This window comes from Triturus cristatus, chromosome 9 (genome assembly GCF_964204655.1).
Source record: "Triturus cristatus chromosome 9, aTriCri1.1, whole genome shotgun sequence".
Classification (NCBI taxonomy): Eukaryota; Metazoa; Chordata; class Amphibia; order Caudata; family Salamandridae; genus Triturus; species Triturus cristatus.
This window is the reverse complement of record NC_140592.1, coordinates 415412354-415440236: the sequence shown is the minus strand read 5'-3', so window position 1 is coordinate 415440236 and position 27883 is coordinate 415412354. Positions and strand designations below refer to the sequence as shown.

General features: G+C 45.8%; 1 protein-coding gene across 1 annotated transcript in view; it reads left to right on the top strand.

Moving 5' to 3' along the window:
- LOC146798068 (cytochrome P450 2G1-like) overlaps positions 1-27883 on the top strand; it is a 592985-nt gene that overhangs the window by 313115 nt on the left and 251987 nt on the right. Inside the window, exon 4 of the mRNA XM_085625289.1 lies at positions 3687-3847. Coding sequence (XP_085481415.1) covers positions 3687-3847 — 161 coding nt within the window. The remainder of the gene's footprint in view (positions 1-3686; positions 3848-27883) is intronic.

The following is a 27883-nucleotide window of genomic DNA, read 5'->3' as shown; positions in this document are numbered from 1 at the left end:
ACTTCCCCTGCCGCCCCCAACCGGATGGCTTCATAGGGTGCAGTCGGAGCTTTCCCATTTTATCTGGCAAGGGCGTAAACCACGACTCAAACGGACGGTTGGATTTCTCCTGCCCCACGAGGGTGGCTTGGGGGTCCCGGATCTCACGCTGTATTACTACGCCACACAGCTCCGATACTTGGTAGAGTGGAGCCGGGCTGAATCTGAAAAACATTGGCACTTTCAAGACCGAGCCATGGCCGTCACGTCTCTCATTAAATTACCCTTCCTCTCGAAGACCCACCGCCCTCCCAATCTTTATGCCTCCGAAGTGACTTGCTCACTTCTCACGGTCTGTGACCGGACCAACATACGTCATAGCCTTACGACTTTCCCATCTCCACTCACATCATTGGTGGACAATCCTGACTTTGGCCCAGGGATGAGCCATCAGCCCTACCGCTTGTGGCGGGAAGCCGGTTGTTGAGCACTAGGTCTCTTGTTCGCCAAGGGAGACATCATCCCCTTCTCGCAGCTTCGTGCAGACTATGGCCTCCCGGAATCCAAATGTATGCACTACTTACAAGTTAGACACTGGGCCATGCACCCTGAAAACCGATCCCAGGCCACTAGACTCCTCACCTCATTCGAATGCTGGCTCATCACGCGAACTTCCGACAAGAAGTTAATCTCAGACCTCTATAAGATGCTTCTGTCTAGATACACCCACACTCACCATGCGGGTGCGCGCGCGCTGGGAGGGAGATCTGGGTCGTTCCCTTAGCCTTGTAAAGTGGGAGGGTGCTTGCTATCGGGCGCGTCATACAGCAACACACATTGGCCTCACTGAGACACTTACCAAGCTGGTTTATCACTGGTATTACACACCGGTGAGGCTCCACCAAACTGACCCGGCGCAAAGTCCTGACTGTTGGCGGGGTTGTGGGAAGAGAGGCACACTGATCCACTTATTATGGGACTGCAAATATCTTCAGGTCTATTGGAAGCACATTCTAGATGACGTGGACAAGCACCTCGACACTGAAATCCCTAGGCTCCCTGCTTATATCCTATTGGGGGTGCCCAACCCGCTCACTTACCCATTGAAATCTAGGCGTGGGAAGCTGATAGCTATAGCACTTGGCACAGCAGTTCAGAACATATTAACTCACTGGAGAATCCCCCGTATTCCTGCACACTCCGGATGGTACCAGCGACTATGGCACGTACTAGGTATAGAAAAAATTGAATGTACTCTCTGGGCACTACGAGAAAATTCTGCAAATTATGGACACTATTTTTAGCAAGCTAAGGGAAATGGATGGGGTGGCAGGGGACGGGATTTGATTAAATGTATTTATATATCGACTTTTAATATCTGTTAGGGATATTCTCTGGGCATCCTGTGCTTTTATTAGCGTTGGTCGTTTGTGTTGTTGATATTAATGTATTGTATTGTGATGGTGAATTTCATGCTGTTTTTCCAATTAAAAAAAAAATCCTCTCCTTTTCGACAGGTGCACTAATGAAGCAAATATTTAAAAAAGGGCAAAACTACGCTGCCAAAAAATTACTCTCTAATTAGCTTAATTATTATAGAAGTTAAAGTCTACTCAAAATTGTTTTTAGAAAAGCTAAAACATTCAGTAGAAGGAAATGCCTGCTCCCAGCAATTGACCAAAAAGGAAAATGTATTTGGTGTATGGTTGGTGATTCACAGAGTTTAGAGCAGCATTTGACTTGGTAGATTGCAATATTTAATGGGAAAAGCTGTTGAAAACTCCCATCCCCTTTTTTGTATTGGCAATTTTAAAGCAATAATTTGCTAACTGCTTATGGTAGGAATACATAATGAAGGATTCTTATTGGATGAAAATCGTCTATGGCAGGGATGTGTATTAGCCCCTACCTTATTCTCTAATTTAAGCCAGTCTAACTGCAGTGTTGGCTGGTGTAAATTTATGCTTGCCAAAACTAGGAGCGATTATATCCCGTGCCAGCTGGATAGTGATGATCTGTTTTTAATGTATCAAAAGCTCATTGTTTTTCAAGGAAAGCTACAGGCATTTGATTGGTACTGCAGGCAAAGTTTATTAATAGTAAATTTAAATAAAATAAAAGCTCTAGCATTTGGTGAAAAGAGTAGCTAATATACTTGTTTTGGAGAATGTCAAACTTAAGGTGAGCAACTATACGTGCATAGGTGTTAAATTTGAAAAAAATTAAAATGCGGAAGCATCACAACTTATGAGAAATGAGAGCCATGTCAACAGTAATGGTTTATGTAGATGTAATAATAACTATGGTGGACATTTTATGATATTGTTAATGAAGGCACATCATGCGAAGGTCCTACCCCCATGTACTTTATGATGTAGGGGTATTATGTCTGAATGGCTTTCTCAGCTTGGAACAGGTGTACAGAGTGGTGCTTGAAATAGTTGTTTGCATTCCCAAGAGGAGCGATGCTTCAATTCTGAAGACTTGAGTGCAACTAATCCATGGTTGGACCTAGCTTCCTAACAAACGTTACAATATTGGAATACATTGCTGCTATCTACCAGTAACAAAATATCACTTTGTTTCTGTGTACTTGAATTATTAAATTGAAAACTGTAAAGAAATGTTTGTCCAGCATAAAAGGGAATCATAATTTTGTCTGTGTAAACCTGGAAGCCCCTTTATTGTGCACAAAGTTTGAGCTGAAATCTTAGTCCGCAATGGTATTACAGCTAAGAACTGTTGATTATGTAAATGTTAAGCAGGCAGTGTTAAGGGTATTTAACATTTAAAGAAGACAAAAAATCCCATATCTAGAGAAATTACCCAATCCTAGCATGAGAAGTGAGATTTTTAAATTACGTATGGGGCTGAATTTTCATTATTTGTATCAATGTTTTGGTAATGTGCATTTGTGTAGTAGAGGGTACTGTGGTCTTTCAATTGGATGGAAATGTATGATTGAGGATATTTCACTACATTGTAGATTTTTTAAATGTGATATTGTTTCAAGCACATTCTCAACAGAGTTTAGCAGAAATGCTTTATTTTGATGTGTTTTGTACAATAAGATGTTATCTAAAGAAATTATGTAATATGAAATTTGTGTTTTAATAATTTACTTGATTTTATGTTTGTAATGTTCTATTCTTTTTGTAAGTAATTTATAGGAGTATTGCCGTAATAAACTAATAAATACAAAAAAACAATTTAGAACTCTAAATGTGAGGGAAGTCAAACACCATGAATCAGGCATTTTGATGTGAATCCCAAATTGGTTAGGAATCCCTTCCTGTAGGGCTATTCTTTGCCCCCTAACCCCTACCCTACTCTCCTTCAGATAAAACAGAACAATTTGATCAATTCCCTTTTAATGACTGATAATAAGTTTCTGCTAACAATTAAATCCAGTGCACTTTTTACAATCTCTCATCCAGCTTGTAAAACTCCAGTTGCCTTCCAGCGATTGTGGACCATATAGATACATTAAATAAAACCAATACACTAATTTGTTAACACCAGCAATTGGTGATATTTAATGGGGAGTGATAAAACAAAAGTGATTATTCATTAAACTACTTTGAGGATCATTGTTAGATTCTTAAGAAGTATAGATCTAGTTCAACATGAAAGATGTAGCACACTTAGTTAAGTGGCCTCAACCATTTTGTTAACCTCTATTTTGTTTTGTCTTGCTTCTGTTCCAGGTCAACCTTTTGACCCCACCTTCTTTTTCAGTCGAACGGTCTCCAACATCATCTGTTCTATTGTCTTTGGGAATCGTTTTGAATATGAGGATAAAGAGTTTCTTGCCTTACTTCGGCTCATCAATGAACTCTTTCGCCTTTTTAACTCTTCCTTTGCTACGGTAATCACAGTTTATATTTTGCAGTGTATATTATGTGTTATGGCCTTATGTTAGTAAATCCATTTGCCTCACCTTCCCAGGTATTGTAAAGCTTATGCAGTCAGGTAGGATCAGCCACCAAGCTCCCATGCATTTTTAGGTATTCCCCACCCTATTGGCTCCCACAATTCTCCATTGCCTTTTGTCTCATTTTATAATAGTCATATAATGACCCTTTGTAATGCTCCTTTTGCTTGTGTGCAGTCTCTATCCCGCTCCTGAGGGTTTTCTAATACTGGGAAACAGCGGTGTCAGTTAAATGCAAAATGCATAGTGTTGAGTTCATTTGAAAAGAAAAAAAACTACATTTCTAGACTTGCGGACCAGAAAAGATGAAGGTTTGTGGCCAATAGCAAAAGTCCATACTGAGTTACCACTCTTCTCCCAATAAAAAGTGTACCCCAAGTGTGTGCATGGACACTTGGGGTACTTGGGAACCGACTTTTTCACAGGAATTTGACATGAGGGAAGACTGCAGTACTTGGACCATGTTAAGCCAGTGCTTGTGTTTAACCCTTCCAACCTTGAACAGTTTTTTAAACTAGAGGATCATGGAATACAATGAGATGTCACTTGCATAGATTATACCACTTTCTGTAACCTGAATACCTTCCAAAGTGGGATAAAAGCATTATTTGCTCACCTTTATATGCTGACACACATAACAATTTGTGTCCCAGCAAAAGTAATTCTCTCCTGCATCCTAACTTTATCCTCATGAAAATGGTACAATATTATGTGGGTTAGCACAAGGGGTAGCCAGAAAATTAACACACTCCCCACTTTGAACTAAACTTCTGATGACACCGAATGACCAAACCAAGTAAGCCCAGCATTCCTAGACTAGTCTACTTCACTCTTTCATCTTCCCTTCCTTCCATCCTGTCACCCATCCGTTGTTTCACCCATCCATGTTTTCCCCTTTCTATCCATCCATCCATTTTGTATTAAGTTCACATTTCGATCATCCATTCTTTCACTGCTCATCCATTCACATTTCCATCCTTTTACCCGTCTATTGTTTCACCTTTCCATCATCCATCCTTTCACCCATCCATCCTGTTACCCAGCCATCTTTTCTCCTTTCTATCCATTCATCCATTTATCATTTAGTTCACAAGTCGATGATCCATCCTTTTTCTGTCCTATCCATTCATCTTACACCTTTCCATCCTTTCACCTATCCGTTCTACTACCTTTCCATCTATGCAGTTGTACATCCAATAATCTATCGTTCACACATCAATAATCCATCCTTTCACTGTTCTAGCCATTCATCCTTTCCCTGTCTGTAAATCCTTCCATCGACCTATCAATACATCCTACCACCCTTTCTACCATCCTTTCAACTGGTCCTTTCACACTTCAATCTATCCTTTCTTTCATCCTTCCTACCATCCAGCATTGCACCCTTTCTCCCTTTGTTCTTTTCACCCTACCTTCCTTCCACTTTTCCTTTAACCTGGCGTTTCATTCATATTTTTTACCTTTCACCTTTGACCCTCTCTTCCTTCGCCCTTCTTTCCCGTTTTTTTTCCTGACATTGTTTGTTTCTTGCCTTTTATTTTCCCATTGCTCTGTTTGGTGCTGTCTTTCCTGTTTAGATGTTTTCTTCATTTCTGTCTCCTTCATTGAACGTGGCTCATGTAGTAGCCTTTCTCTGCAGAGTGCAGACTAAAGACTCGAAAGACATGCAGAGAAGACCTTTAGTGGGCCACAGATTGCAAACAAGGCCATCGGGTACAATGCCTACCCCCCTCTTAAGCTGCTAAAGCGAGGATTAACAACGCCACTGGGTGAGCACATCATAAAGACCAACAACCAAGAAAGACATACCCATGTCAAGTAACTATTTTAGGAATACGTTTCTTTCCATTTCAAATAAATGTTATAAAATTTTCATATATACCAGAAAGTTCACCTATCTAATATCCCATGGAACTACCTTATATGCTGTCCTTCCTCTCACCCTTCTCTACCTCTTCTAGTGAGCCCTCATCTTGCCAGTTCGCTTTCTCTCATAACTCTCCTTTCTCTTTTATTCCTTTTTAGGTCTCAGCTAGCGTAGGCTGCGCAGACATGCGCAGTCTCACTGGCGAGATTTTATGTTTTTGGGTAGCTTTCACTTGCGAGGTTTAAACCCCGCCCCTCTTTTCCATTGGCTGGCGTCACCGTTTATGCTAAATGGTGGCAAGGCATTGGAAAACAGCTTCCAGTGACGTACACTTTTCTCTTTTAGAGCCGTCCCAGTTGGACTGGCTCGCTTGACTTACGTGTGTGGTAAAAGGTTTCTTATCTTTATGGGGCCATGTGTTTCAAACACATGGCCCCATAAAGATAAGATACCTTTCAGCAGGCGAGGCCATCCAAGTGGGACGGCAGAAAAAAGCCGAACGAAAACGTCATGGCGAGTGCTTGTTTAACTTTGAATCTGAGCGCGACGCCGCTTCACGGCCACCGCGCTCGGTTTTCTTTATATATTTCTTAACTTTAACCCTGAGCGCAGCGACTGCTTCAAGAACACTGCGCTCAGGGTTATATTTAAGAAATATATAAAGAAACCGAGCGCGGTGTCCGTGAAGCAGCGCCACACTCATTTTTAAACTTAAGCATTTGCAATGCAATCGGACCGATTACATTGCAAAGGCTTTTTTTGGGTAGAGAACACTCATAAATCCCCTGTCTGTGGGCCTCGTCATGTTATTCTTGTAAGTTCTTCTTGTTATTCTTGTAAGGGAGATAGCTGTACAGAGTGGAGCACTGCACCTTTAAATTCCATCGGCAGGCTCGGCTGGTTTCACGTGACTGCGCTGCTTCCACAGAAGCCCCGGGCAAACGGAAGTACCGTAGCGCTGTGAAGAGGGAGGTGTGTGTCCGGGTGCATCGAGTGTATGGGCCCAGCACTGACCGCCGCTGTTAATAGTGTCCGGGCACTGACTGCTGACACATCCCAGCCAACCCCCGCTATTAATAGTGTCCAGGCACCGGGGTAGTGATCGGTGTCTGGCTTCCTGGACCTCCCACCGGTACTCCGGACACGGGGTTGACTTTAGATGGTACTGTGCTGGAATTTACAATCACTTCTTTAAAATGTGGTGTCAGGAAGTCTTCGTGATCGGGCCCCAGAGCGTCCCATTTTAGGTTATCAGTTGTAACTCTGCATTACTAGCTGTGATGGGCACTGGGTTGGGTCCACTCAGGAGCAGAAGCGGGTGCCAGGCCCAGAGATCCTGCCCCGGAGAGGCCTTCACTTAGAATGTCACGGCCCAGCTAGCCACATCATATGTGCAGCTCCAGCCATTGTATTAGTAGCTCGCCCTGTTCCATTGTGTATTACATTGTTATAGCGCTTTGCTTTCTTCTGAATATGTTACCTGCTGGTTTAGCACTGTAGTGGGTGAGAGTTGTCTACATTGTATGAATCTATCAGTCCACTCACTGAAGGCCACAGTGTTGCTCACGTGGGTACCTTTTTAACATTTATGTTAAAAGTAGCACATTCTAGTGGCCGAAAGGTATTATTCAAGGCTGGGACACCCCATGAAAACCTGTATGATCGTTTACAGGAAGTGTTTGCACCACCCACCAAAGCTCCCCGAGGTCATACACTGAGCTGAGCGGCGCTCCACTAGTGTCATAATGTATGCAAGTTTAGAGAAAGTTAGTTAGTGAAAATGGTACTGAGCTAGTGGAGCTGTGTTTATTGGTGACTACAAGGTTTTTCCGCTGGGGCGGAGTTAGGCCCCTGCCTTGAATTTGTTTACACAGATAAGGTATCAGCCTGTTGGCAGCCATGATCAAAAAGCCTCAAGTGAAAGGTGTCTGTTTTAGAGGTTGCATTTGTTAATTTAAAATCGATTCCACACGCTATCACGTTTTTGCAATTCATTAATACACACCACATTTCTGCGCCATTAAAGTGGCTGTAGAAAATATTTCTCGCACTCCAAACTTTTGGGTGAAGTTGTCTTGTTTTAATAATGGTGTTGATACTGGTTGTGTTTCACGTTTAAAACAATCCCTGCAAAAAAAACTGAGTAGCAGTGCGGGATTTGAGGTTCTGGACTTTTAAGAGTCCAGAGGTGTCAGGGAAACAACACCCGAAGACCCCTGAGTTCCTCCTGTCTCGGTGCACAAATAAACAGAGACACAGGCTTCTCGATGGTGGCGTCAAAGACCAAGGTTTATTTACTGCAGGGACACAGAAATCATAGGAACCACACAGAGGCAGAATCTACGAGACTGTTCGAATTGCATTAAGTGGGTTACTCTTTAAATACACGCAAAATGTCTTTAGGCTACATTACACGAATATTTCTCATGCCCAACCCGGTATCCCAAACAAACAGTAAATTTGACATCAAACAATAATTAGTTGTAGGTTTTCGGTATTCGATCAGGTTCTCTCGACAGTTTTCCATTCTTCGCCGGATCCTCCCCATCATAAAAATCGTAACCTCCCCATTGTAAAAGCCCAGAAGGAAAGGAACAGAGCCAGGTGCAAAGGATTGAAATGTAGGATAAGAGGTGTTTATGGATCATAAACGGGCATGGCTACCGTCTTCGGCCTTTCAGTCAGGACAACGGACACGAGAACCAGTATAGCAGGACTGTCCTCAGGCAAGGGAGGCAGCTTGATTCTGCCTAGTCATGCAGCGTCAGCCTTTCTCGGGCTCGAGCTTACGTGTCCTTAACCAGGTGACTCTGCCGGGGTCATCGTCCGTTCGTTGACTATGTGAGGGCAAGAAACAAGATGGATGCCGTAACTAAAATGGATGCCATGACTTTTACGACAGAATGCCCTATTTTCCAGTGAATTCATGCTAGTTGCGCAGCGAAAACACTGTCATGTATACAATGGATCATTTGCGGTTCATTGGTACCGAAATCGTGTCAGTACTACAATACCAAATTCACGGGTTCGGATCGCTACAGAACCTCAGACCGTCCTTTTGCCCTTACATAGGCAATAACTCACTCTATGTCAGAGTCCATTTCTATGTTCATCAGGTCACTGATGTGTTGTTGCAGCATTACTCTATCTTGTGGCGTATCTCTAAAAACAGGTGGTCTTCTTACGCATGTAGAAATGCAGAGATTACATAAGGCAGGACCACACTGAACAATGAGACAGCACGAAAATAAAAATACTAATGCAACACCAATGACTATTAGAACCTTCCATCCCCACGCGGACAACAGGCTCCAGAACCATCCCATTAATGACCAGTCAACTTCCTCTACATGAATAGAGTCAGAAATCTTATGTAACTTAGAGATGGCCTTGTATACTGTTGGCGCATTATCTGGAATAAAAACGCAGCAACTTGATTGGATCATCTTACATACTCCACCTCGATCTGCAAGTAACACATCAAGAACCATACGGTTCTGTAACGTCATGAGGCGATCCGCTTGAAGCTCAGCTGTCAGGTTACTAAGGGCACCCGCAGTTTCGGTGATGGTGGATTCAACTACCCGTGTTAGTTGACGTAAGTTTCTACTATTGGCCATAGGCCCCCAGAATGGGAGGAAACCCTTGAAAAAGTCTCCTGCCTCTTGGCCAGCAGTATCTTCTTTACTGAAAACACCTCTCACAACTCTAGTTTTGTGATAGTCCGGTGCAGCAGTGTATGTCGGAGGTAACAGTTGAGCGATGTAACATGAGCCTGAGAAGTCAGCAGGCAGCCATGTGTATGCTCTGTCTTGGCAAACAAAATAGGTACCCTTAGCAGCTAAGAATGCAGGGGAAGACTGTGACGGGAAAACATATGTTTCGATACAGTCACTCTTCCCTAGTCGAGCTTTCGGATTCCTCCCATTTCCTTGCAAACAGACTTGACCTTGGTGGGGTACGACCCAGATCGGAGTTGAGCTCTTATGTTTGTTCTCACCCAGAGTAATGCCGTATTCCGTAACATTCCAACCCATGTAAACTCGCAATTCATCCTTGGGAATGTACGGAGTGTTATTGACATCTCTCACCATGTCAGTGATTCCTTTTACCAAGGCTCTATTAGCAGAGTTATACCGGGTGGAACGCGGAGGTCGTGGGGGATAGGTCTCTAGGGCATAAGCGAACATGGTCTGGAATGCCCAGAATGATCCATTATAACTAAAGGGCAGAACCAGATAAGGGATGCCCTTGTCCATGGTATGTGGTATCAAGCCACACACCCAGCAGTTTGTTGTGTTGACCACTAGTTGATGTTGGTGCAAGAGCTGAATGAAAGTGTTATTTATAAACTCAGAGCGTCGAGCTTGCTCGTGGGCAGGAAAAGGATGGAAAGAATGAAGAGAAACAACAGTCGGAGAGACAGGAGCATGGGGAGATACTGGAGATGTAACAGGTGTAAAGATCAATTGAATACCAAAAATAATTCCGCCTACCAAAGTTATTAAGACAATCAGAAGTGTCAGAGTACATTGCATTAGGAAACATTTACTGTACAATATGTCGCATAGTTTTGTCTTGTGCACATTTATGACATTAACCCGTCGTAATTCAGGAAGCTCCATCTTCTACAACCGTTCGCAACGGATGGTTTGTACCTGTTAAAAACTTGCCTCTGTTTATCCTGGGAGTTCCCAAGACAAACAGAAGAAACCGACCTAGTGTCTGATTCCCTGCAAATTAAAACAAGGCACACGTTACGACCCTACGGTAACCCAGATGGTAAGGTGAGAGAAACAGAAAAACTAAAAAGATAAAAAAATTCTAGCAAACTTCCTGACTGAATGGAATGCAATACGATCAAAACAGTTTTACAGTTTTCAAACAGAGAGGTAATAATGCAATGTCATTAGTTCATCACATGAGAACGTAGGTTATATCTGTACTTCCCGGGTCTTGTCTGGTCTTGGAATAGCTGGTCTACAGGTGCGGAAATGCTCGACTCCACAGGTGACAAGTGTTCACTTTGTACAATACTCGGTTCTGGATTCAAAGGAGCGGTTCCTACTGAGGTGTCAAAGTTCTGTGTTTCCGTTCGTGGGTGGTCCGTTAGGTACTCTGCATCACTGAAAGGGATGTGCCTAGGAACAGGTTCTGTCTCGGATACACCAATTCCCTGTCTAACCCAGTTGTCATAGGGGAGTGGAAGAGGGACACGCTTCGTATGGCTGGACCCAATTTTTCCTGCCAGCTAGGCGTACTGCAGTTCTGGTTGCGAGGAGGACCTGAAACGGGCCCACGAATCTTGGCTGGAGGTTCCGAGTACGTTCAAAGTTCCGAACTACAACCTGGTCGCCGGGTTTCAACGTGTGGCCTGGACTCTCCGGCAGTTTAGGCAAAGATTCGAATACCTGTTGATGAATAAGGCTCAATTTAGCAGTCAGATCATGAAGGTAATCAATCAACATTGGGTATTCAATCTGTTTGAATTCCTTTGGCCTAGGGACTCCCCAAACATTAGCAGGGCGGCCGAACACAATCTCATATGGGCTAAGCCCTACTCGAGAGTGTACAGTCGCTCTGGTGGACAGTAAAGCTAAAGGCAGTGCGTCTGGCCAAGAGAGACCAGTGGAAGCTTGAATTTTCGCAAGTTTCAGCTTCAGGGTGCCATTGTACCCTTCAACCAAACCCGCTGACTGTGGGTGATTCGCACTGTGGAATTTCTGGGAAATACCCAGACCCGCACACACACTCTTCATAACTTTCCCTACAAACTCACTTCCATTGTCCGACCAAACAATCCGTGGCATACCATACCTAGGGAAGTATTCTTTGAGGAGGATTTTGGCAGTGGACATAGCAGTGTTATCCTTTAACGGATATGCCTCAATCCATCTTGAGAAGGCACAGACTACCACTAGAACGTATTTGAGATTGTTACACCTGTCCATGTGGATAAAATCCAACTGAATCACTTCAAAGGGACAAGAAGGGGGAGCAAAATGGCCAGTTGGGGTTGGGGTTCCCTTGCCAGGATTATGCATCAGGCATATCATGCAATTTTTCACCACTCTTTCTGCACACTTAGTAATTCCATCGTTCTTCCATACTGGAGCTAACATTTTACAGATCCCTTTCGAACTGATGTGCGCCGCTCCATGCGCCATCGTGACTACTGCAAGTACATACGCATCAGGTAACATCCAACGTTGCTGCTCAGACAAATCGACCCAACATCCACTTGAATCCATTTTACCCGTTTTCTCCTTCCATTCATTCTTCTCATTTTCAGTTGCTTCATTCTGGATTGCTTTCACACTTTCAATCGTATTCTCACACATTCCTGATTCCGCAATCCATCTTGCAGACGTTGCAACGTACATTCGGCTCGTCATGTTCTTGGCCGTTTCTTTAGCGACCTCATCAGCAAACGCATTCCCACGGCCAACATCATCCGTAATCTTTCGATGTGCACTGCACTTCACAATTGCAACTTCATTCGGTAGAGTCAGGGATTCCAATAGATCGCTGACTAACTGTCCATGTTGGATCTTAGTCCCATGGGACGTGAGAAAACCTCTTTCTCTCCAGAGACGCCCAAAATTGTGTGCAACACCGAAGGCGTACTGGCTATCAGTAAACACATTCACTCTCTTTCCCTCAGCTAAAACACATGCTCTTGTTAATGCAATTAATTCTGCAGCTTGGGCAGAATTCTGACTCACTCTTGCAGTCTCAACAATCGTACTCAAACTCGTAACTGCATACGCGGCCGTCACATCACCATTCTGTAGTTTAAAACAAGACCCATCGACATATAAAGTGCCGTCTGGGTCTAATAACAGAGTATCTTTTAAATCAATCCTACCTTTTGTCTCTTCCTCAGTTCTGAAACAACAATCATGGAGCTCTGAATCACTCGACTCCTGAGTAGTCGGCAACAGCGTTGCTGGATTCAAGATGTTGCATCGCTTAATCTGAATGTGAGTTGCCAAAAGCGTCAGCTCATAGCCTGATAGTCTAGCACTGGTGAGGTGCTGAGTTTTCGTTCGGTTCATGAGTGTATCCACAGCATGTGGAACCATGACTACTAACATGTTGTTCATGACTAGTCCAGCAGACTGTCGAATAGACACTGCAGCTGCTGCTGTAGCTCTCAAACAACTTGGCAACGCTCTGGCTACCGGATCTAATGTGGATGAGAAATATGCACAAGGCCGCTGTTTGTCACCAAATTGTTGCGTTAATACACTCAACGCACAACCTTCTCTTTCATGGACACATAGAGTAAACGGCTTACTGTAGTCAGGAGTACCCAACACAGGAGCTGAACACAGCGCATCACGTAAGTCGGAGAAGCTCTGTTGGCATTCATCAGACCATGGCAAAGGGCTCGGAACACCTTTTCCAGTCAGGGCTACCAATGGTTTCGCCATGAGAGAAAAATGTGGGATCCATTGCCTGCAGTATGACGTAATACCCAAAAACGCACGTACTTCTCTCTGTGTGCTTGGTACAGTCATCTGCGAAATTGCTTTGATTCTCTCTGGGGTCAACCTTCTTCCCTCCTTTGACAAAAGATGACCTAAGTAGGTCACTTCTTGGCAACAATATTGCAGTTTAGAAGGTGACACCTTGTGATGTAAGTCTGACAAATGACGCAACAAAGAAATTGTAGCTGCTTTGCAAGTTTCCTTATCATCAGCTGCCAGTAAAAGATCGTCTACGTATTGGATCAGAGCAACACCATGAGGAAGTACAAGGGCATCTAATTGACTCTTTAATGCTTGGCTGTAAATTGAAGGGCTCTCACAATAACCTTGTGGAGCACGTTTGAATCTGAAACTGCGACCTCCTAAGGAGAAACCGAAAATGTCTCTACTTTCTTCGGCTATGGGAATGCTGAAAAAGGCATTTTTCAAGTCGATCACTGTAAACCATGAAGCTGAGGCAGGAATCAACGTCAGTAATGCAGTGATATCTGGTACCACAGGAAACTGTGGAATCACTATTTTGTTAACCTCTCTGAGGTCAATCACAAATCTGTAAATTGGAGGTTTGGTAGGGTCAGTACGTTTCAAAATCGGCAGAACAGGACTATTGCAGACGTTTCCTCTAGTTTCCTCAATCACATCTTTCTGTATTAAGTCTTTCACAATCAGCAAGAGTGCTCGTTCACCTTCATTCGAAATCCGATACTGTGGGATTCGTGGGAATTTAACATTCGCTTTCAGACTTACCACATAAGGGGGAATTTCCAAGAGGCCTACATCGTTAGGACCAGTCGCCCAAAGAGTATCAGGGAGAGAACGCAGCTCCGGTGGGAGCTTATCCATCGACATATACATTGGAGAAATGACTCGTTTGCCTAATGTGAGCTGTACTCCCGAAGGAGAACAGTACAGTGTCGCGTGCAGGCGTTTCAACAGATCTAAACCAAGCAGATTCTCATTACAACCGGTTGTTAGGATAAGGGGTGCTCCTAGTTCGCATGGCCCAACAGAAATTGACAAAGGACTAGAAACAGGATTGTGAACAGGGGCGCCTGAGAATCCTACCGAAGTGTTCGTTAAGCCAGACAAAGGTGCGCCAGGGAGTTTCGCATGCATAATTGAACTTTTTGCCGCACCAGTATCCAACAGAAACGGTTCGACCACGCCTGCGGTAACTACTGTGACATAAGGTCCACTCTGATCAACTGGAACTGATACTACTCCCTCTCTCTGCCTGCGGCTGTCCTATTGCTCGCTTCTTTGAATCTCTTCATTATGATCATAGTAATCTTCAACATGATACTGTGGAGATCTACCTGGTTGCGTAGGTTGTATATTTCGCTGATCGAAATAATTCGATTGGCGATCAGTCTGTGGTGTCATCATACCACGCCCTCTACCTCTAGGAGCTTGCATAAACCCAACATTACCTCTCTGAGCTGGGACACCACTAGTTTGTGGGTGCAGAACTGGACACTCATTCTTATAATGACCCTCCTTTTTACAATAAGCACACTGATTCCATGCTAACTGTTGTCGGGGAAAACTATAATTAAATCTTTGGGCCATCCCTTGCTGGAATTGTGGCTGCTGGAATTGTGGCTGCTGCTGAAACTGAGGTCGTTGCTGTGAATCTGACTGATTCGAACGAGGCGGATACGCCTGTTGCAAAAGAACTTTGGTCTTTAAATCTTTTGTTTTCTTTTCTGATTTTTCCTTCTCTTCTTTCTCTCTATTCTCGTAATACTGAGCAGTTGCAAGTATCTTTGCTGTCGTCGATACTGCCCATGCACTTTCAGAATCCTTTAACTTGTTACTAAGCTCAGGTAGTAAATTAAACACAAACTTGTCGACAAACAATCTCTGGCCTCCCTCGGTACTCATATCTTGCCCACTGTGATCTACGAAGGTCTCTTCAAATCTAGTGAAGAAGTCAGAGACGCTTTCATCCTTCTTTTGCTTGCATGCCGATAATTTATCCCAATTGACTCGTAACGCTGGCATCAGCGTTTTCATCAGAGTAATTATTCTGCCAGGTAAGGCAGCAATCAGAGGTTCTGGTTTAGCACCGCCAACTTGTTGCGCATCTGCCGCTATAATAACTGCCCAATCACCTCCTAAGGCGACTGGGTGGTTCTCTTGCCGAATTTTGGCCCATATAGGCTGTGGCACCACATTACCAAACAACATTTCAATGTCTGCCAAATTCATGACACACGCTTGAACTGTCTGCGTTAACTCTTTGTAATAACCAGCAGGATTTTTACGTGGGTCTGGTAATGCTTGTTTTACTGCTAATACTTCAGCCCGTTTCTAAGGGATGTGTATCCACACTCTTTGGAAATGTGCCGGGGCAGCTGCAATATTATGAGCCGCATCAGCTTGAACTGCATCACGCCATATCGGTGGAACTTCCCTCATTGGATATTGTCCTCGTCGTTTCCTAGTAGTAATCGGTGAACCATCAGGGTCTCTTGTCGCTCGAAGAGGGGACTCATCCCTATAAGCTAAAATCAGTTCTATCGCTCCCCTTACTTCTGGACCTATCACCATTCCTGCGGCAAATTTCTGTTGAATATTTATCAGGTCAGTGGGGACGGAGTCTAAATCATCATCTTCCCATTCTTCACGCACAAGAGAACACATCACGTCAAAAACATAACGTTGAGTTGGTTCGTTCCATTGCATAAATGTTTCTAACACTCTTCGTGCATCATACTTCACAGCTTTCGACATCCACCTAAGAGCTGTCGAATCTAAATTGTCTCGTTCTTGGGAACCAGGAAGCTGGCTACGTCTCTGTATAGAGTCAGAAACGGGGGTCCCAATTAAAGACCTGTAGAGAGGAGTTAAGATATTAGTTACAGAGTCGGTTATTTTCCGACGAACGGAAAGCGGAGTCAGAATATTCACAGGGTTCGGGAGCAGGGCAGCTGGAGCAGGTGAAATAGTAAGGGTGGGAGTAGCAGGTAAAGCAGTTTGCGAAACGACCGGCAAAGGCGGAATGGGCAACCCAGGAAGAGGGGGTGCTGAAGGAACATTAACCACGGGAAGGATAGGAGCTGGAATCAAAGGAAGTGGAGCAACTATTCCAGGCTGACCAGCAGCTGGTTGTACAACAGGTAGCAATTGTGGTACTGTAATACCCTGTGCATACGGTGGAGGTGAATTCAACAGGTAAGACAACAGAGGATCCTTTTCATGATCCTCCATCGGCTTAGCAGGACATGATGGCAATACAGGGTAACATTTATCAATTGCCAAATTATGTTTTCTATTCGCCATCTCCATTGCTTTCTCAGTCTCGTTGACATGCAACTGCCTAGCAGACTCCATTAAAGTCAACCCTTTCTCTTTCTGTTCTTTCTTCGTTTTCCTAATTTCTTTCTGTTTGGCTTCTTTGCGCCATACGCGAAAAGAATCAAACATTGCCGGCCGGGCTTTTTTCTTGAACAACTTCATTTCTAGATTATCTAGTATTTCCGTTTCGAAGCTACCATGCGGTGGCCAACTAAGGACACCATCTTTTTTGGTATAATGGACCCATACTTAATTATACGTAATAGGACCCACACCATGTTTACAATAGAGCTCATATGTAGGAGTTCCAATCGGAGGAACCGAACACGAATCCTCCAACCGGGAATCCCCGTTGCAACGTAACCAGGACAAAAAACAATTACTACTGGTAGTCATGACAACAAAAACAAATTCCAACCAAAATGCGCAGAGAACTTAGGCCTACCAAAATGAACCAATACCAAAACAAAGATTATCTAAACAAGAGCAACCAATGATAATCTACGAATCAAACCAGAGCAACATGGAACAACCAAATCGAGCGTAACTAAATACTTAACTGAAATATGGAAGACGTCACCAAGGAGAACCCGTCTACGTCTCGCCGTACTAAGGTCTGCACCTCGGGTCCAAGACAGGGCGACAGTCAGGGCAGCGGTCCTCTGTAGCCGTCTGGGAACGGGAACCCTCATGGAAGAAATCGTCTGGCCACTTTTACGACATGCAGGGATCGATGAAGCGGGGTACCTCCCTCCGGAGTCTTCACACGAAACTTCTCGAACTTTTCAGGCTTTGGACCGGTACTGGATGACGTCGCCCTACGTTGGGCGCCAATTTGAGGTTCTGGACTTTTAAGAGTCCAGAGGTGTCAGGGAAACAACACCCGAAGACCCCTGAGTTCCTCCTGTCTCGGTGCACAAATAAACAGAGACACGGGCTTCTCGATGGTGGTGTCAAAGACCAAGGTTTATTTACTGCAGGGACACAGAAATCATAGGAACCACACAGAGGCAGAATCTACGAGACTGTTCGAATTGCATTAAGTGGGTTACTCTTTAAATACACGCAAAATGTCTTTAGGCAACATTACACGAATATTTCTCATGCCCAACCCGGTATCCCAAACAAACAGTAAATTTGACATCAAACAATAATTAGTTGTAGGTTTTCGGTATTCGATCAGGTTCTCTCGACAGTTTTCCATTCTTCGCCCGATCCTCCCCATCATAAAAATCGTAACCTCCCCATTGTAAAAGCCCAGAAGGAAAGGAACAGAGCCAGGTGCAAAGGATTGAAATGTAGGATAAGAGGTGTTTATGGATCATAAACGGGCATGGCTACCGTCTTCGGCCTTTCAGTCAGGACAACGGACACGAGAACCAGTATAGCAGGACTGGCCTCAGGCAAGGGAGGCAGCTTGATTCTGCCTAGTCATGCAGCGTCAGCCTTTCTCGGGCTCGAGCTTACGTGTCCTTAACCAGGTGACTCTGCCGGGGTCATCGTCCGTTCGTTGACTATGTGAGGGCAAGAAACAAGATGGATGCCGTAACTAAAATGGATTAGTATAAGTAACAAGGGAACCCGGTAGAGGTAGCTAAGGACCACGGGTACAAACTTATTTTGTTAACAAAAGTCCCTAGCTTATTTTTAGTTAGGAAGTCATAATTCTACATAGACTTCAACGAGACCTATGTGAGTTCCTCCTGTGTCCAGCCGGACAGAGGAGCATTTAATCTTAAATAGTCAAGGAAATATAAGCAAAAATTGAAAGGGCTGATGAAACAAGGGCACAGTCCTGTACCAAGTTTTCAACAGAGAGAGGAAAAGAAAGGCCAAGAAGTTAGAGGCAATTACAAATTGGTAACAGGCAAACACATTTTGGAGCAATCATGGGGGCTTACAATACAATGAGCGACTTCAGGTAAGCTCTAGCCAATAGTATCCACGGTACATTTAAACAATTGCCATAATGTGGAACTATTAAAACAAGTTGACGTAACGTTTCGATCCCAAGCTCCTAGTATACAGGGATCATCATCAGGACTAAAGGATATGTCAACAAAGTAATGCCTGGTAGAATTAGAACGCCTGGGGGGGGGGGGGCTGGTGAATCAGGTCTCAAAGGAGGTGATATCCTTCTTGCTCCAGGTGAGTGCAGCTAGTATGGACAGCCGCGTTGCGATATCGTTGAAAGGGGAAGGCACGCTTTGGAGTCAGGGAAGCGCGTCTGGGTCTTGAAGCAGGGTGGCAGCTGATTGTGCTGTCCGTAGTGTTCGGACCGCGTCGAGACAAGGGGGGAAAAAAGGGAAGACACGCTGTGGGATCAGGAAATGAAGGCGCATCAAAATCTTGAAGCAGGGTGGCAGCTGGTTACGCTGTGCGTTGTATTTAAACCGCGTGATCGGGAAGATAGAAGCGGCACACATGTGTGAAAGGGAGGACTGCTGAGGTACGTCTAACTCCAGTCGGCAGCTACGATGGCTGTCCGCGTTCTCGTTCGTGTCTTGCTGCCGCAATGGGGAGTCCAAGACAGTCGGCAATGCCCCCCCCCCCCTAGGTGTTATAATTCTACCAGGCATTACTTTGTTGACATATCCTTTAGTCCTGATGATGATCCCTGTATACTAGGAGCTTGGGATCGAAACGTTACGTCGACTTGTTTTAATAGTTCCACATTATGGCAATTGTTTAAATGTACCGTGGATACTATTGGCTAGAGCTTACCTGAAGTCGCTCATTGTATTGTAAGCCCCCATGATTGCTCCAAAATGTGTTTGCCTGTTACCAATTTGTAATTGCCTCTAACTTCTTGGCCTTTCTTTTCCTCTCTCTGTTGAAAACTTGGTACAGGACTGTGCCCTTGTTTCATCAGCCCTTTCAATTTTTGCTTATATTTCCTTGACTATTTAAGATTAAATGCTCCTCTGTCCGGCTGGACACAGGAGGAACTCACATAGGTCTCATTGAAGTCTATGTAGAATTATGACTTCCTAACTAAAAATAAGCTAGGGACTTTTGTTAACAAAATAAGTAACTAAAATGGATGCCATGACTTTTACGACAGAATGCCCTATTTTCCAGTGAATTCATGCTAGTTGCGCAGCGAAAACACTGTCATGTATACAATGGATCATTTGCGGTTCATTGGTACCGAAATCGTGTCAGTACTACGATACCGAATTCACGGGTTCGGATCGCTACAGAACCTCAGTACAGTGAGTTTCCCAAGATCACACAAAAGGTGCAGTGGGAAATTTGGGATTAGATTGTGTGGACCACAGCTAAAACTGGCACATTTCCTCCGAGGCCTTATTTCCCGCATGATCCTTGCACTGTAAAGCGAGTGCATTTCCCAAAGTCTGAATGAAATGAGTTTCATCAGCACGGTGTTTTTGTAAGAAAGAACTGGGTGATCTACATGTTAAGGTGAAAGCCAGATGCTGGAGATCACACACCGCGCCGTCGATCAGGTGGCACTCACATGTGTAATGTCTTACGGTCTAGTTGCCCAAAAGACGGTCCGCGGGCCAGGCGTGGCTTGCGGGGTCACAAATAAAAGGAGCCGACCGCTCGGGGGCGCGGTCTCCAAACGGACTGGTTGTTGTGGGCTGATTGTGTTCGCCGGCTCCGCGAGTCAGTCCTATAAGCATTTCCGAGCCCCGAAATAGGCCGCGCTACACTGGCGATAAAGGAGGGGCAGATAACGACCCGCGCACCAGCGGACAAGCGTCCGCTGCACCCCAAAGTCTGTGCACGGAAAATCGGAGCGCCGGAGATCAGTCCGTGCGCACGTGCACCAGGCCTAGCAGAGTGCCCCACGCGGCACCGCCGATATCAGTTACAGCCACATGTTGAGTGCCTCCTCAAGCGCTTACCCTGCAAGACAGCCAGCCTGATGATATTGTGAGCTGCAAGCGACCACAAGGCCAAAATAACCCGAACAGAAGCAGGCTAAAAGTGAACTGAACCCTAGGGAAAGCGGTGGGACAGAGAAAAAAAAAAGAGGGGAAAGAGAACCAGAACTGTTAAGGAATACAAGCCCACAGCACACCTCTTTTATAGACCCACTGCCATCGAACTGCAACAGGGCCACAATACCAAAGGGTCGCTGAGCAAGAGGCCTCCCTACTCACACTGGGGCACCACACCTGACACAGCAAGCAAGCAGAGGAGGGACACGCCACCTGCCCCACAAGGACAAGGCAGCTACCAATAGTAAGCACGATGTGCGACAACGACCAAGGGGCAGCACCAGGCCCAGGGGCCGCACCAGGCCGAGCAGTAGCACCAGCTCACATTCCGTTCCAACACATGGCATTGGTAGTCCTACCCCCGTTCAGTGAACTAGAAGACCCCGCGACAGCATCTCCCCGATGGAAGATCTGGATAGAATGGCTCAACAACTATTTTATTGCGACCAGGGAGACAGACGACGCAGTAAAAAGGTCCCTGCTCCTTCACTACGCAGGGGACGAAATCTTCAAATTATTCAAGCATTTGCCCAACACAGGAGCAGCCGCCGATTACAACGCGGCGGTGGCCGCCCTGACGCCCATTTTGATCCTCAGTTGAACCCAGATTTCGAACGGTTCAAATTACGACAAGCTCGGCAGAGAGAAGGGGAGTCGATGGACGTATTCTATGCCAGGCTGCGAGAACTCGCCAGCACCTGCACAGAAGATGACCAGCCAAAGGAGATACGCGCACAACTGATCCAAGGGTGCCGAGACAAGACGTTGAGAGGGCTCATTCTGCACCAACCGAAGATCGCGCTCGAAGATATGCTAGTACTAGCCAGGTCACACGACCTCTCAGCAGCCAGAGCAAACGAGATGGACCAAGCACTTATCAAACCCCAGGGACAGTCCGAAACTATCAAAACAGAACGGGCAGACGCTCTCCGAGTCAAGCCAAGAGGAGACTCATTCAGAAGTTCAAAACCGGAGGGAACCAAGCCAAGGTGTGGGTACTGTGGACATGAACCACATGCTGCAAAAGACTGCCCCGCGCAAGGGAAAACGTGCACCAACTGTGGAATACCCAACCACTTCGCCTCCGTATGTCGAAGACGCACCAGAGGCCGTGAGTTCCGAAACCGAAGACCCCCAACAAAGGCGGTACGGCAACTGTCAGTAACAGAAGAACTGCCGCCAGAAGACTCGAAAAGGAAGGGCAGGAGATACCAAGAGGCAAGTGAAGACTCGGACGATGACGACGGAGAAGCGTACCTGATCTCGTTTGCGCGGGAACTCAAGCTACGCTGCAGGCCTCAACCAACGTGTGTAGTCCACGTGGCGGGGACGGAAGTGAAAGCAGTCATCGACATGGGTGCCACAGTTAATGTGATGGGCCTTCAACAATATCGGCGCCTAAGGCCCTGCCCTCCAGTGACGCCATCCAAAACCAAGATCTACGCCTACGGAGCGGACACCCCTCTTCCATTGAAAGGGAAGATCACAGTTCCCGTCAAGGCAGACGACCTGGAAGTAACAACAACAATCCACATCATCGATAGGGAAGCCGACACCCTACTAAGCAGCCACAGCGCAGAAGACCTTGGGCTGATTTCTTTCGCAAGGAGTATCCAGACTCACCAAGTAGAGGAGCTGCTTAACCAATTCCCTGAGCTGTTCAAAGGACTTGGACGCATCAAATGCAACGCAGTCAAACTACTCATTGACAAAACAGTCGTCCCAGTCGCCCTGCGACACAGGAGAGTCCCATTCCACCTGCGGCCGCTGGTAGAAAGAGAGCTAGAGACCCTGGAAAAACAAGGCGTCATTGAAAAGGTGTCGGGACCAACACCGTGGGTGTCCCCAATGGTCATCGCAGAAAAGCCGAAGCAGCCAGGAGCGATACGGCTCTGTATCGATTTGAGGTTGCCTAACAAAGCAATACGGAGGGAACGCCATATCACAGCAACAATGGATGATATCATCGCAGATGTAAACGGGTCAAAGTGGTTCTCAAAGATCGACTTAAATGCGGGATACCACCAGCTCCCGTTATACAAGGAAAGCAGCTACATCACCACGTTCAGTACCCACCTAGGGCTACGAAGATATAAAAGACTCAACTTCGGAATATCTTCAGTAGCGGAGGTGTTCCAAAACACAATACGGGAAATGCTGTCAGGATTACCCGGTGTGTTAAACGTCAGCGACGATATTTTAATCCACTCGGCGACGGCCGCGGATCACTACAAACACGTTTGCAACACACTGACACGCCTCAAAGAACACGGGGTGACCTTACATAAGGACAAGTGCCAGTTCTGCCAGCCTTCTCTAGAGTTCTTAGGGTACGTGTTCAACCAAGAAGGCATCCAGGTAGACCCAAGGAAATCACAATCCATCAAGGACGCACCCGCACCGACAACACCAACGGAAGTGCGCAGTTTTCTAGGTATAGCAACATATTGCGGGAGATTCATCCCAGGATTGGCCACTCGAGCGGAACCCCTACAAGCCCTCACCCGATCGGACGCAAAGTGGCAATGGGGGCAAAAAGAAGAGGAGGCGTTCCAAGGAATAAAAGATGCCCTTCTAGGAGAAGCCACGCTGGCCTATTTTGACCCAACGAAGCGAACTGAACTACTCGTGGATGCAAGCCCAGTGGGGCTCGGTGCCGTGCTGGCCCAGGAACACGAACCAGGTCACTGGGCAGCATTATCCTTCGCTAGTAAGTCCCTGACACCCACCGAAACCAGATGCGCTCCAATTGAACGAGAAGCGCTGGCCATCAAATGGGCCTGCAACCACTTCCATCTATACCTCAAAGGACAACCGTTCACAATGGTCACAGACCACCAACCACTAGTGTCACTCTTCAAAGGGACGGCGCCTCACCACCCCCGCGCATCGAGAGACGGGCAGTTCAGCTGCAACCTTATGAAATGGAGGTGGTATACTGGCCAGGAGCCAAAAAACTTGCAGATTTTCTATCCAGACACCCCATCCCGGATGACACCCAGGAGGACACGGAAGACGTCGAACAGTACGTGCACCTAGTATCCACAGTGGCCTGTCCCCTGAACATGACTCTGGAGGATATCAAAGAGGCCGCTACCACAGATGCGGTATACAACAAGACCCTGAAGGCAGTCCAAGAAGGATCGTGGACAAATTATCTGCGACAAGCTAACTCCTGGAGCCCGGAAGAGCGAGAACACACAGCGAAAATGTGGCAAATATATACAAAATGAACTCAGCGCCACAAGCGACGGGCTCCTGCTCCGAGGGCCCAGGCTGGTGATACCGCAAGCCCTACGGCACAAGGCGACGCAGCTGGCCCACGGAGGGCATCAAGGAATCACAAAAATTAAAGCCAGGATGAGGGAGAAGGTCTGGTTCCCAGAGCTGGAAAACATGGTGGAAGAATACGTCCGGCGATGTCCGGCTGTGCCAGTTGACCAGCAGCCCGTAAAAACCTGTTCCGGTGATCACCGAAGACCCGTGCACCGTTCCATGGTCAAGAGTAAGCATAGACTTTGGGAGTTTCCCCGGAGGGAAACACACCCTGGTACTCGTGGATGCGTTCTCGAAGTACCCCGTCGTAGAACCAGTGACATCCACAGCGTTCGCCCATATAGAACCCATCGTAGAGAAAGTATTTGCCATGTTCGGGTTCCCACATGAAATCCGCAGTGACAACGGGCCGCCATTTCAGGGAGCCGAGTTTTCCACCTTCCTAAGACAGAGGAATACATCACCGGCGGATATCCCCTCAGTGGCCGCAAGCCAATGGTGATGTTGAATGCTTTTTGCGCACACTAAATAAAGTGTTTCGCATCGCGGGCGTAGAACAAGCGGACCCGGAAAAACGACTCCACGAGTTCCTACGGGAAAATCGGAGCTCGCCACACTGCACCACCCAGAGAGGCCCATGGGCACTGATGCTTCATGGCCCACGGAGAGATCTACTTCCCACCTGCCCGGGGTGGTCGCCACCCCCAATGGAGGCCGAGGACGTGCAAGACCGGAGAGCCCGCCGAAATCAACGAGCAAGTCTCCGTCGCCGGGCCACACCGAGGATACTCCACACGGGGGCCACTGTCCTCCTGAAGGACCGCCGACCCAGAGGAAACTTCCGAATGAACTATGAACCAGGGCCATGGACAGTCACCGCGAATCACGGGACAATGGTAACCGCCCAAAAAGGAGGAGAGGAAGTATCCCGAAACGTGTCCTGGTTCAAGGAAGTGTCTCCAGAACACCCCGGGAGGCACACAGAGGGACCAACAGGTGGCGCACCTACACAAGCACCCGAGACCACGGAGACCACCACCACTGGATCTGTGGCCAGCCCAGCCCCGGAGAGCGGACTTCCCACCAGTCCGCGACTGCGATGTTCTCCGCAACGCTACAGCCTGAGGCCGAATCCTCGCCCCAGCCAGCGGTTAAAGGACTTCGCCTGCTGAAGACGTCCCGAGGTGGCAGGCGACAGACACGCAAGTACCACCACTTCTGTGGTTGAACTGTCTGAACTATTTGAGTTGTAATGTTGTTTTCATTGACCGAGTTTGATAGGGATGTAATGTCTTACGGTCTAGTTGCCCAAAAGACCGTCCCACTGCATCCGCGGGCCAGGCGTGGCCTGCGGGGTCACAAATAAAAGAAGCCGCCCGCTCGGGGGCGTGGTCTCCAAACAGACTGACTGTTGTGGGCTGAGTGTGTTCGCCGACTCCGCGAGTCGGGCCTATTAGCATTTCCGAGCCCCGAAGTAGGCCGCGCTACAGCATGTTCATGACTCTAAACCAACGATCACCCTTGGGGATCGTTGCTGTAGGTAAGTGTAGTTTGCAGAACTTGCAGTTCCTTACCTGTGCTGTCAACTGACGCTGGACGGGCCTGGCTGGTCTTGGAGACTGTGTAAGCTGTTCCTGCTACATTTGCAGAGTAAACAGGAATATATAGTATGAACGAGGGAGCACGTATGTACAAAACAATGTCCAATAGCATTTCATTTACACATTATTTATTTCAATAACTAAATAGTCTAGTTAAATTTTGCTGTACATTCAACTGTATTAGAGGAGAGGAAATAAAACGGAAAGCCTAACAAAAGAAGATCTCTAGATAACAGTGCAGGTTGCCGTTGTGGAGATATTTAATTTAAGAAGGCTATTCACTATCACCAGATACCTGGTTTCAGGTTATAGTGTTGAGATCTGATCTTTTATTCAGGGTGTGTTCTCCATTTTAGACGTTTGAAAGCTTTGCTGGGCTTGGCTTTGGTAAAACGAGACTGGCCTGATCATTTCCTGTAAAGTCATGCTTTTATCGACTATAAGTCAGTTGCGTGGGAGCTTGTTTGTTACGATGCAGGAAATTCGAGACACCTCCCAAAATGCTTTTATGCTACGCAATTCTAGGTTTCTAAGGGGTGGTAGGGAGGCTACTAACTTCAGGCTTTATGTTCCTATGCCTAAAAGAATAGGACATAATTCAGATATCTGTCCTGCTCGGTGGTCTGATTCCTTGGGTTTTTAATTTCTGTTGATTGCCTTCCATCTCTTTCCTGTCTTAGAATATAGCCACGTCATATTCTAATTTTTATAGAGCTGATCTTGTAAGCAGATGAGACTGGAGGAAGTATCAATTGATAGTGTCTGTTTTGTTAGTGTTTGGTCGTTTGTGGTAAGTACTTTGTTCAGTGTTTAGTTTCAAAATGAGTTGATCTAGGAAAAATTTCAGGTGTGTTCTGTATGCAGATGGGGTGCTGAAGTACTTGTTCTTTTAATGTTTTTTGTGTGTATTTTTATGAAGATGGTTCAGTTGTCTGCTTTAAGCATATTACATTTTTGGTGTGAAGTGTATAATGTATGCATGCATTCATGGCCAACATATTGAGCCCTATATTTACTTGAAGGGGTTTTGGGTCTAATTCATTCAGCCATTGGCTTCATATGCTCTGGAACCATCAGTCATCTATTTGTAACCTTGACAATCGCATCTTGGATGAACCTTTTAGTCACCGCTTTTAGCTGCCTGTTATCGAAAGACTTTTATTAATTTAAAGCCATTTGCTTTGCTATACAATACCATTAGCAAAGCAAATGGCTTTAACTTAATAAAAGGCGAGACCTATTGCATTTTCAATGCTTGTTTCTCTTATTTGATCTTGTATAATTTAAGCTTAGTTTTTTTTAATGTTTACTATGCAACGTACTGCTGTATATTTATGCTTTTCTGACTTATGTTAGTGTACATGCAGCTTACCTTTTGAGGAATATTATATTTTCCTTGGTTAAAGGCTGCCTGGGTTGGCATGTACTATGGAAACTGTACCAACTAAGACATTTTTTAAAACTACAGCCATAGGTTTCTAGCAATGATCCAATACATTTTTGATGCACAGAATTGTAGTGCCTTGTGAGTTAATGATGACGGGACCCTTTTGGTTCCTGATGAACTGTGACGTTAGTGTTCTGGTGTGATAAATAGAGTTGATGTTTAGATTGTTGAGTTCACAGTTACATGCAGCGGAATAAAGATATGCAATACCAAGCTATTTGTGTGGTGTATTAATTTGCGAGTACCCAGGCTGGGGAGGATGGTACGAATGGCTATGAGTTAGGGATACATAACCCGAAGATCGACGGTGATCTCCCAGAGAGTTTGCTGAGGTTCATCAAACTTATCATGCCTGACACACTTTCCTCTGTCAAAGTGAAGATCGATGTTTGGCGTATGTGGAGTCAAAGCGCCACTGCTGCCCCTGTGAAGCATTTGAAGATAACAAAAGCCTCACTGAGAGGTTTACTCATCATTGTCTGAAACCTGCTAGTAAGGCTGTGAAAGAGGTACTGCATCACTACGCAATGCTGACCTATAAATGATACAGAACGACAACGCTAAAGTCAGCGATGAGCAGGTACAGAAATACTGTGGCTGCAGAGCACAAAGAAATGCTAAAAAAGTAAGCATTTTTGAGGCACAGAAATATTGAAAGGTAGCTACAACCAGGTATGTAAAAAGCAATGAGCAGCGACAGCCAGGAGCAACAGAACGCAGTGAGGAGAAGCAGCGAAAGACAGAGAAACATTAGAGGCAGTGATAATCAGACATACAGACAATATGATCATGCTTACCAGATCCTGAGTAAAGAGAGCCATTGGGCGTCAGCACCAGACACTGCCGATCAAGCCGAAGTACAGGGGTTGCGCTTAAGAAGCTGTTGAATCATGTCAGACCTGACTGCAAGGCCATGATTGGCGGTCGAAAAAGCAGACTTTTTCTGTGGCTGCTGAAAAGAGCACAAGATACGGCGCTGCTGTTTTCCTAAAATCAGCACTTCCTTCAATACTGC